The 12,023-nt window shown below is 48.7% G+C and overlaps 1 protein-coding gene across 1 annotated transcript in view; it reads left to right on the top strand.

Annotated features, from left to right (window-relative positions):
* ece2a (endothelin converting enzyme 2a) overlaps positions 1-10,872 on the top strand; it is a 63,815-nt gene extending 52,943 nt beyond the window's left edge. The window contains exon 4 of the mRNA XM_030114167.1: positions 10,160-10,872. Coding sequence (XP_029970027.1) covers positions 10,160-10,468 — 309 coding nt within the window. The 3' untranslated portion in view covers positions 10,469-10,872. The remainder of the gene's footprint in view (positions 1-10,159) is intronic.
* The last annotated feature ends 1,151 nt before the right edge of the window (positions 10,873-12,023 follow it).

The raw sequence follows: 12,023 nt of genomic DNA, 5'->3' as shown, positions 1-12,023 counted from the left end.
AGGGTTGCTTCACCTCCTCTGATCTGATCTGTTTGACCCGGATAAGGTCGAACTAATCAGATGGTGGCGTTTACATGGTTTTAATCAGATTGGTGTTCAGTCTGATTACTTACCTTGGGTGTAGAAGTGCACAACATATCTGGAATGTTATCGTTATCACAATACTCAGCTGTACTTTACACCGGGACGCCTGGAGAGGCAAGCAGAGGGCTCCGTGGGGTAAACAGAGGACGGGGTTGTGGATCTCATTCCTGTGGGACAGATGAAAAAGACGGTGATGGGGAGCTGTGGAGTTGCGTTAGGGTGGGAGTGATATGACACAGTGATGTGATGAAGCTCATGAGACCCAGCAGGAGGAGCAGCAGTCAGACCGTGAGTGGATCTCTGCCTCCGAGGTCCCGGCGGTCCAGCTCCACTCCGTTCGCTCCGGTTTTGGGCGTCTTTCCTGTGCTACTGGCCCACTGACGAGCCCAGACTGTGTCAGTGTGCTGCGGGGATCTCCACCCGCCTGTCCTGCCCCCCTTCCCTGTCCCGGGAGACCCTGCAGCAGCCAGGCACACTGGCCCATTTTACTTTCCTTTCAGCCTCCTTCTGTCTCTCGCAGTGTCTCGCTTCATCTCCAGCTGCTGCCAAGCTCCTTATCTATGCCCTGAAAAAAGGAGACAGAGGCTTCATTGATGATGGTTTGGTGCTTTAAAGACGAGAGCAGAGGTACGGAGCTGACTGCACCGTGACGACGGGCCTTTCTGACGCTCTGATCTGCCGGTAATCTAACATTAAATTCACCTTGTTGTGTTTTACAGTGAAGCTCATCATTTCAGTTCATCAGTTTCATGTGTGGAAGCTTTGGGAAGGAGGACGAGCCTTAAAGCTGACCCACGCAGAGCACAGGAGTCCCAGCTTCAGTCATCACTGATGGCGAGTGTCCTGAAAAATGAACATGGAGTCTCCTCCTCTCGCTCCGTGAGGTGTGGAGCTCTGTCCGAGCTCTGGCATCGCAGCAGACGTAGTAAACGTGCCGACCGTTTTATATCTGTGTCACGTGACCTCTGAGTTTGTGTCCAACGCAGACTGGAGGATTTGCAGCTTCTGGGTGAAACTGAAGAGTTAGCTCATCTTCCAAAGCAGTAAAGCTGTACAGAGCTGCTGTACAAGTGGTTTCTACAAGCTCTGCTAAATAGAGGATGGCCGTTTAGCAGCACTGATTAACACTGACACTGATGGAAGTCTACCCACGAGAACCCAATAGTAATTACATATAAGTGCAGGCGGGAGCTTGATAAGTGTAATAAGTACCCTGGGCTATAAAAGGTACCTGTAAATTTAGAGGCTTTAGAGAAAGTGTGTGGAGCAGGCCAGGAAGGAGGGATCGCCCTCCGTCACCGTACCACGCCGCTCCGAGCGGCAGATGACTTTCTTAATCTCACATTCGCTGACTCGGTGCCTTCCATTCCAAAGTTTTTCACAAAGTCCGCATTATTTTGTCACCAAGAATTGCAAGATGGCCTAATTAATTTATCATTGAGCGCGGCGGCGTGCTCTTCCGTGTCCCTGGCTGTCACGGCGCGGTGACCGTGGATGAGGCGCTCACGCGTTCGCACGCTGCGTCTGCTGGAAAGGCAGTGCCGGGATGCTGGGAGCACGACGGCGGGAGTCTGAAGTGTGCCTTTGTCTTCCTGCACCGGTGTGAAAAGTAGTTCAGTAATTAAAGCAAAGCTCGGGTGGAGGAGGGGTGGAGGAGGGGTGGAGGAGGAGGGAGTGTGGGAGCCGCAGAAGAAAGGAGAGATAAAAGCCAACAACACTTTTTTCTTTTTTTCTTTTTTTTTGTTGAAAAGCAAGGAGAGAGGTTTTAATTTTAGCTCGGCGTCCCGGATTGCCACGAGGGGAGAGTGTGTCCACACACTCACATGGACACACAAACCCCTCTCAGCATGGAAACCAGAGGGAAGGCTGAGACTCCCTCTGAGTGTCAGGGCAGGAATTCCTCTTCTCCTTCCAGCTCAGCCTTCTAATCAGCCTCCCGTCCCACAATAATGCTGCTGTAAACACTCAGAGTTATCAGCGCTGCTCGTTATCCCAACTTTCTCTGCGTCCCTGCTCGCCTAATGAAGACGTGCGTCTGGCTGCTGCTGCCGCATGGTGCTTTCTGTCCCTTCTGACCTACATATGCTGCTGTGGTCGGCCCAAACTTTTGTGAGGGATGAGAGCGGCTTTCTGGAAGCGCAGCCCACACAGCACGAGCTGCAGATGTACGGGAAGAGCGCGGCGCCTGAAAGCAGCCTGTCCGTCCTGGCCGGGGAGCGGCGGAGAGATGTAGAGGCGGCGGAGAGACGAGGAGAAGGCTTCTGATCTATAATTTATCCCTGCAGTGGGCGGGAGGAGGGGATGGAGCGAGCGGAGGAAATTTGGGGGAGGAAAGGTGGGTGGACAGAAAGGAGGAGGCAGCGAGTGGGAGGGTGCACGGGAGGATGAGGAGGAGCGGGAATCCAGCGCTCACGTTTTCCCTGCAGCTTCTGGAGAGACGCTTCCAAGTATGGAAACACGTCTGCACGAACAAAGACATTTTTATTTTACCCACAATGCATCAGGACGCTAAAGACCTGCTTCACCTGCTTCAGCTCATCAGGAACATTCACACCTTGAACACAGGGGAAGTTTCTCTGGGGCAAACTGAAGGAGGGATGAAACATGATGGAGGGATGAAGAGAAGAAAGCAAACACCCAGCAGGAAGGAGCAGAGCCACTGATTGACTCTTAGGTTACCTGCGTCGAGCTCCTCCTCCTCCTCCTCCTCCTCCTCCATCTTCTCCCTCCATCCTCCCCTCATCGTCTCGCTCTTTGTGTTTTTTGTTTCCTTCAGACGTTTACACGTTTTTGCCGTCCACATGCTTGGCTGCAGGCTGCGTGTGAGGTGAAGTGGAAAAGAAGAGAGGCGCTTGATTTCAGATGCACATTCCTTCAGGGAATGTGTGTGTGTGTGTGTGTGTGTGTGTGTGTGTGTGTGTGTGTGTGTGTGTGTGTGTGTGTGTGTGTGTGTGTGTGTGTGTGTGTGTGTGTGTGTGTGTTGGAGGGGTGCAGTGCAGTGAGGGGGTCTGCGGAGCTTCATGATACCAGTAAACAAGCACAGAGAGGATGTGATGTGAAAGAATATGACCCAAATAAAAAGTGCTCTGCCTCCCCCCTTTTCTTCGACCCACTTCAAGTGTTTCAGCGTCTTTAAAAGGTGTGTATGTGTGTGTGTGTGTGTGTGTGTGTGTGTGTGTGTGTGTGTGTGTGTGTGTGTACAGTATCTCTAAAGGAGACAGTAGGCTGTGGTCCGTACAGGTCTGCTGTCCAGAGATAGCACTCTGTTGTTGTCTCTGCCCACTGACCAGCTCCCACACACACACACACACACACACACACACACACCTCCACCTCTGCCCGCCCCTCTTTAATCCTCCCCCGTACCTCAGCTTCCACCGTCAGGTTGGAACAAACAAAAAGTTTTTCTTCCAGACGAGGCGAAGCGTTTCCTTCCTGAAGAGTGGTGGAATCAATGCAGCAGAACTGAGGAACCGTTGAGCTTTCAGCCCATCGCTTGTCAGATCCCGACACAGAACCACTCAGCATGGAGTGCTGCAGACACCAGCCACAAAACACACACACACACACACACACACACACACACACACACACACACACTGTACCTCAGGAGCCACAGACACCGCAGCCCATCAGAAACCATGTCAGGAACTCCTTCCAGTCTGAACCACGTCAGGGGACGGGAATTCATATCTGTGCTACACATGAACTATAAATGTCTTTTTGAAATATTTGTTTCGTTTCTTTCTGAGATCGCAGTCAGATTCACCAGCTGCTCCACAGGTTGTTATTCTACTGCTGACTGATCTCTTCTTCTTGTGTCTAATCTGAATAGACTTCTTTGTTTCATTTTCTTGACACTTCCCAAACCAACGCGAACGCTGTGTGTGTACTGGCTCCTGTTCCTCCTTTCAGGAGGTGATGTTGACAGATTTCTGTCACAAATAGATCCCATTTCCATTTTTTTCAAGCTACAATTCTTAAGTCTTTTTGCTCAGTTGTGCAATTCTTTCAATACCCCACTGGACTGCTCCCCTGTGACTCTTACCTCCATAGACTTTAATGCACTGCCGCTTCTCCGACAACCTCCATAAGATGGCGGCGCGTAGGCCCCATAGATATATACTTTATAGACTCTAGACTTTTTAGACTTTTGTGCTGAAAACCCGGCATATGGATTTGATAATATTTTGTGATATAAATGTACTCTACTACGGGTGCTAAAAATATTGACTGTAGATGACTTTGGCAGGCTCAGAACAGCATGACACAGTTCCTCTAACATGCAGTTTATGGGTCCAGTGAGGACAGCAACAGGGAAAACAGAGGAGCAAGAAGTATCATCTTCCTGGAGCAGAGCAGTAACTATTCCTGTTTGAAAGGTTTTTCAGAGACTTGGAGGAATGTGTACGAACTTCATGTTGAACTGGGATTGACCCTGGTGGTGGTAGCGACCTCTCTGTCACAGAAAACAAACCATCTCTAATCGAATGCTTCATGCTGAGGTGTTGGTGGATTACGTGGCGGTTCACAGGGAAAATCTAGTCCAGGTCTCAAGTTTCCTCTTTGTTGCGCTGCAGTCAGGACCGGTCAGGTCGCTCGGAGATGGGCCTCCACCACACAGCTGAATAATTCAGACCCGGCCACGATCCTGTGTGTTTGTTTGTTTGTTTGGTGGAAACGTGTCTCTCATATTGGACGTGGCAGGATATAAGGTCAGACTGAGGCTGTAAGTGTGTGTGTGTGTGTGTGTGTGTGTGTGTGTGTGTGTGTGTGTGTGTGTGAATTAGACCTGCCAACACACTGGCATTATGATCAGGAAGCGCGGTTGCAGGCTAATATGCTCATCAGTAGCATGCGGTGGTGCCTCAGTCAGGGTCAACCAGGAAGCGTGTGCTTGGTCCAAAGCGGACGCAGAAAGCATGATCCAGCCTTCAGTCGCTGCACCGCACCTAAAGAGCAACTCTGTGGAAGGAACCCTGATGGGATATCAGCTTACAGACGTCACACTGACAGTGCACGGACTGAAAACACAAGCCTTGGCTCCAGTTCGTGCTGTTTTACTACGGCGTCACTCTCAGTGGGCCTTCATCACCTGTGGATCCACATGAGAAATCTTGTGTTTGTGGATGAGTAGCATATGTAGGGGAGCTGATCTCATATCTTCACAGTGTCGGAGCGGCTGCCACCAGCTAATCGGCACTGAGGATGTGTGGACGTATGACTCAGTGGGCTCAGTGCTTCATCCTCCTCCCACTCCTGATGAACAGGCTCTCTGCTTGCACACAAGCCCATGCTGACTGCAGAATGTGGGTCAGTAATGTGTCCTGCAAGCACCTGAAGTGAGATGCGGTGATGTGGAGTGTGCGCGTGTGTGGTTTTGTGTGAAACAGGTGATAAATGAGTCCGCGTGCTGCCTGCCGGCGGCTGGGGCTGATCGGTTTGCTGTGGCAGAGTCGAGTTGCATGTGTGGCGCGAGGCTCTGGAGTTACACTACAGAGGTACAGAGAGAGTAACGATGCATCTCAACGTCATGAATAATGAAGCCGTGAAGTCAGGACGATGTGCTTCAACTCCTGCTGCAGTGTGCCTCAACCTAAAGTCATGAATGTGTTTTATTTATCTGCTTCTGTGCTTCCTTTAAAATGTTAAAAGTTGATTGAGAGGATCATGAGTGAGTCTGTTTGCAGCCATTCAGTTTTCCATGTGCCTGAAAGCAGACTGATGGGTTTTTCAGATTGTGCTCTCAGTGAAGGACGGCGCTTCATGTTCTCTGTGATGTGAGGTATAAAGGATTCTTTCTTCGGGGTCGTTTCAGTTGCTATCAACATTTTTGAAGTGAATAGGAAAAATAAAAATGAGACAAGCACAGCAGACCTTCAGTTGGCGAAGCTCCTGCCGGACCAACAATGTTGGTGTCAGTGCTGTGATGGAGGAAGTCAGCACCTCCTGGAGAGTCCCTGAGCTTGTGACGTGTGACCAGAACACAAACATCAGTCTTCTTCGTTTAAATGGTCCAGGAATGAAAGGAAGAGTCTTAGAAGTTCTCTGAGGATTCTCAATAAAAACCAAGCCAAGGGACAGAAACGGGATGAGAGCCGAATCTGGTACTTTAATAGGTACTGACCGGATTCTGTCAGTACCACTGAGTACCGAATCAGGAAAACAGTACCATGTTTCAGTACCTGAACACATCTTTGTGACTGTGTGGGAGTGGAAGAGCAGGGGATTTTCCATGCTGAAGCTGAATGCAGCACTGCAAGCACACGAGCATAATGGCATCAGCAGCTAGCATGTCAACAAAGCAAGCAAGACTAGAAAGACTCAGTTTCTGACGAAGAATGGGATGACTCTCCTCCCCGATCCGAATGATTCGCCGGATCTCGCCCCGTGTGACTTTTTCTTGTTCCCCAAGTTGAAGAAGCAGCTGAAGGGACGACGGTTTGCAGACGTAGAGGAAGTGCAAAAAAAAAAAAAAAAAAAACTGCAGCCGGTCATTAAAGGCACAATTATGCGCGAGTTTTTGTGATGCATTTGTGAAGTGGGAAACACGGCTGGAGCGTTGCATTAATGCAAATCGAGATTATTTTGAAGGCGACGGTGGTGTTTTATTTTGAAATGTAAGAAATAAAAAGTTACAACCAAATTCCGGTTTCTTTTGGGTACGCCCTCGTATACACACACAAAACTACAAAAAACTGGTACTGTTGAGTACTGGTGCTGGCTCCCAGGTACCGGGTATTGGTACCGTATCAGCTCAAATGTGAGCAGTACCATCGCCAAAGAAATGTGGATCGAACCGCCTGGTTTGGATTTTGAAGATGGTCAGCACCTGCTAACCTTTTACCTGCTTCACCCTGCTTCACCCTGCTTCACCCTGCTTCACCCTGCTTCACCCTGCTTCACTTGCTTTACCTGTTTGACCTGCACACATTAAAGCTCCACACTGTTGGACCCTGAAGTCGTACAGTATTGATTCAGTCTTTTCACTGAGGTGGATTCTCGAGGGAGGATAAGTTGTGCATTAGCAGGGTGTAGAAGATGAATTGATCTCATTGCTTCCTGTAATGATGAAGCCCAGTCCCGATAGAGTCTGTGATTCATTCAGCTTGATCTGGAGCAGCTAATTCCTTCATCAACACCTGTCCTCTCCTCTGCTGTTATCATCTCCTCCTTCATTCAGCAAACCCTTTACTTTCCACTTTCTGTGCATCGGCCACTTGTTTCGTTTTGCATCCAACGAGCCCTCCATCCGTCCTCCACCCTTCCTCCACCTTCCTCTGGCTCCTCTTCTGTGTCACAGTGGAAACTGAATAATTCATGCCGGGGCTGCTTGCTGGTGGAGATGAATCATGTGAGAGGAGGAAACACGTGTTCATCTCACAGCGGCTCTTCTCTCCGAAGACCCTGACGGTGTAGATCCCCTCCGCTCCGTCCGGGCCGCTTTCATGACAGTCGCACGTGAGCCCGACGCCTTCTGCTGTCAGAGCGCAGACCCAGGAAGCACCAGAGGGACCGGGCTGCAGCTCCTGGGCTCACATCTGGAGCCCAGCGTCACTCTGCGCCTTTCAATAATGCATCCAAACTCCATTTACAGTGTGTGCTGAGGTTCATGTGTGTGTGGTGCTGATTGCTTCTGTAGCATCTGAAATTCAGCTAAAGCCTGGAAGCAGAGCAGTCTGCACTCAGCTCTAATTCATCAATGGTAAATCAATCAGCTCGTCGTATTTCTACTTTCTGGACATCAGTTCTTATTCAAGATGAAGCAGTTCCAAGTCTTCAGTCAAAAGTTTTGTCTTTCTAGTTGTCACTAAATTCTAAACTAATGGAATGTAAATTTCAAATAAGAGTTGTTAAAGGGTTGAAGTTTGATTGGCCAACAAACATCCATCAGGATTATAGAGCATCTTCCCCCTTTAACATCCAGATTATAGATCACCTCCCTCCCTCTAATAGAATAGTACTTTCACTGTCATTACACAACATAACAAAACCCTTGTGGTGCAAATTATAAGTAAAACTAAGACAAAGATTCAATATATAAATGTATAAAATCTAGGAAAATATCGATGAAGGAGCCAATGAGGCCAGGTGAAGCATTCAGTAAAAGAAACAAGCAAAAAATAGGCTGGATATAAATATATTGCAGTGTTGACACCGGCTGAACACTGAGGTCGTCTGATCAGTGTCGATCCTTCTTCAGGACCCTGAACTGTTTTGCTCTTGGTTCAGAGATGTTGGTGAATGTGCTGCTGCAGTCTGGGAGGATCTGGAGCTGCTTCCTGAGGGCAGCAGTGAGAACGGGCTGTGACCTGCTGTCAAGTGTCAGAGGTCGTGCTTCTGGCCCTAACCAAACATCTGGTGTCATAGACGTCTGACAGAGGGGGCAGCTGTTCAGCTCAGCTTTATTTATACAACTCCGGGTACAACAGTCATTTCTCTGTCCTTTTACACAGAAAAACCCAGCAGTTCCATGAGAGCAAGCACAGGCGGCTGTGGAAAGGAGAAACTTCAGTGAACGACTGTCGCAGGGCGACAGCAGCAGCTCCTGGCCAGGTTGAACCTCCTCACTGAGCTTGAAGACCAGGTGCTGCTGTTAGAACCTGGTGCTGCCACTCAGGACTGACTGCGATTGAAGCTGTGTTTTATCATAAATGTCGGTGTACAGATCAGCTCGCAGTTCTTCTCTTATTGACTGTTTGAGTGTCCAGTATAGATAGATTGTTAGGATGAGATGCGACTCCTCCGCTCCTCCTGGATTCAACACACACTTCCACTGGTTTTCATGCTGCTTGCCTGCATTGCATTGAAGCCGTCCGCTGTTTGCACCACAGACATTGTGTTGCTGTCCGGCGTTGTGTGATTTTATCCTCTCACTCCCACACACACTTCTGTCCCAGGAGCTGCTCCCTGCCAGAGTCGAACTCCATGTGTGTGTTGGTGTGCACGCTGTGTGTCTGTGTGCCGGCGTGCCGGTGTGCAGGACAGTCTGCAGACTGTCGCCGTATCGGACGACACGGAGGCTGAGGTGTGTGAGCGGACTTCCCTTGAGCCTGTTGGGAGAGATGTGGTGGATGTTTAGAGTCTCTGTCGTTTGGTGGAATCTCATCTCAGAGTACAACACAGCGGGTAGCCATGGAGACGCTATGTCTCACACTCCCTCATTTCAGTCGGACAGCAGTCCTGAACCGACAATGCATCAGAAAAAGTGTTCATCATATTTTCATTTCTGTTTGCGTATTGCACTGTCTTTTTAAAGACTCTTATCTTCTGGCTAAAAATGTCTGAAAGCAAAGTAGAGCAGCTACATTGACTGTTTTTTTTTTTTTGTTTGTTTGTTTTTGTTTTGTTTTCATTTCAGAAAAGTTTGGCCTTTACACGGAACTGTATAGATAATTCAATTTCAGCCAAAATCTTGAAAAGAAGGTGGTCAGGAATCCAGTGGTGGGGTCAGGGGGACGCCCTTTCCCACCATGACTGATTTCTTTTGATTGTCCTGATGAAAACGAGGGTTAGGCTCCTAACCCTAACCCTAGTTAACCCTAACCCTTGATGAGACGTGGATTTTGCATAACTGCAATTAAAAAATTAAATCAGGGTTTAATAGAAAATGTTTCAATGTGTCACTGTTCCTAACACGTGAAAAACAGAAAGAAGTATGACATCCAAGCTGACGTTAGGAGAAAGGACATACTCTATACATTTCTTCACTGCATCTCTCACCTCCACCCTGCTCTGACTGTCCTGTCAAACGTTTCCTTCGTCTGGCTAATCAGTGGGCAGCGCAGAATGGGAAATACTTAAATCTTGTAATGAGATCATATCATGATGAATACCTCAGTGAATGTGTGGGAAAACTTCTGGAATCAGTTTTGTTCATCATTTTCTAAAGCCTGACCTGATTCAGCAGCCTGATCAGTTATTTTACAGACTAAAACCGGTTTCTGACAGAAAGCAATGAAAGGAATAAACGCTGGTTTGGCTGTTCGGGCGCCAGGGAAAGCTGCTGTTTTGGTCCATGAAGATGTTTCTGGATTTGATCCTGATATGATTTTTTTTTCTTTTCGCCTCGCAGGTCAGCCGCTGTTTGAAACCCGGAGGACGCTTCGTCTCGGTGACCTTCGCTCAGCCCTTCTTCAGGAAGCGACTCTACGCTCGCAGCCAGTACGGCTGGTCCATCGAGCACCGCAGCTACGGCGACGGCTTCCAGTACTTCCTGTTTATCATGACCCGCGGAGAGGAGCTGAGCCCCGAGGACGCCGCTCTGGAGAGGAAGCTGCTGGAGGAGGCCGGCGCCCCACCAGTCATCACCGCCGCCACACACACCGAGGACGAGGAGGGCTTTCTGTCCCGCATCGACCTCGGGGACGACTCCGCTTTTTAAAGCGTCTCGTGTCTTTATGCCTGTTCCATTCATTCAGCTGCTTTAGCAGTGACAGCTTCGTCTCCGATCAGAGTCCTCCTCAGTCTGTGTCACAGCTTATTGTCCCGAGTTACTGAGAAGTAATCAGTAATCAGTAAATAATTACTATTTCCAAGTAACTTGACCAACACTGCTGCTGTTTTATTGACACTAGAGAGCTGCTGCCCAGCCTCCTGATTGGTCCACATCCCGGCTTCAGAGCGGCTTCCTGTCTCTGTGGCATCAGGTCAACATGGACTCTTGCCTCAGGTTTTCTTCTGGACCCTCATGATCCACACCTTCTGTGCCTTCTCGTCCTGCGGGACTCTGGACTGAGATCTTTTAACCTTGGCGGTCCGTCGAACCTGTTTTACAATTAAAGTCATTTGATTTGAATTGACCTTTCTTTTTTCATGTGTTTATGCAACAGTGAAAACCAAAAACTGCCTGAAGGACGAAACCCCGTGTCCTCCTGACCTGTACGGTCAGATGGAGCTGTCTTCCTGAGGGCGAAGGTGGGCCTTTAACACGAGAGACGAGGACTGCGGCGACGTTCTGATCCGCACTCGGTTCTGGTTCAAGAAAAGCAGTGCGTTGTCGGAGGAGGAAGTCCGCTAATGTGAAGGAATATCAGAGTTTGAGGCGCAACACAGAAAATTTAAGTCTGCAGATAAAAGTGACGAGGAGCCAGCTGAGGAAATGATCAGCGTCTCTGATAAAACTGTAAAAACAGACGAGGAGACGCGCGGCAAGCATCCTCAGAGGTAATCAGTCACAGGAGTCTTTCACAATAAAAGCCTCCCAGTGTCACTCCTGCTGGTTCAGGTTGGCTGCGTTGTGTAATGTTCCTCAGCAGTGTGTGAGTGCGTCACTGGTGGCGCCGCGCCGCGTTGGACACACACACACACCTGCCGAGCACGCCGGCGCTGCGTGAGAGAGCGGCGATCAGCCGGTCCTCGTGCTGTTTGTTAGGACACACGAGCCGAGCCGGTCGCGCTCCCTGCTGCTTAAATATAGACGGGGAGAGGAGAGCGAGCCAGCGGCGAGCGGGGAGCAGGGCAGCACATTAATAAAGCAGAAATCATTTATTTTTAATTCTCCACTGAGATATAATTACTGACTATTTTTAAGACTTGGAGTTAAAAAAAAAAGAAAAGTTTTGTGATTTTTCAGAAGGATCTTCTTTCTTTTCACATTTTCCTGCTGGAGCAACAGGTTGTCTTTACTGAGAGCTCCTGCTCTGAAGCTTCCAGAAAGCCAAGTCAACTTAAAGAGCAACATTTGTTTACAACATTTAACTCTTAAAAAGTGTCTTTTAACATTTTAAAGTGAATTTAGAGCTGAAATCTGTGCAGCTGAAAGCTGAAATAAAAAGATTTTTTTGTCTTGCATCTATTTGTTATTTGAGGCTTTCGGCTCATTCAGTGGTTTTGTATGTTGAATAACTGTTGCTCACCTATTTTTAGCTTATTTTGGTGACTTGCGTGTGTGTGTGTGTGTGTGTGTGTGTGTGTGTGTGTGAGAGAAACCTCACGTC

Source organism: Salarias fasciatus, chromosome 18 (genome assembly GCF_902148845.1).
Source record: "Salarias fasciatus chromosome 18, fSalaFa1.1, whole genome shotgun sequence".
Classification (NCBI taxonomy): Eukaryota; Metazoa; Chordata; class Actinopteri; order Blenniiformes; family Blenniidae; genus Salarias; species Salarias fasciatus.
This window is presented reverse-complemented; position numbering and strand designations above follow the sequence as displayed.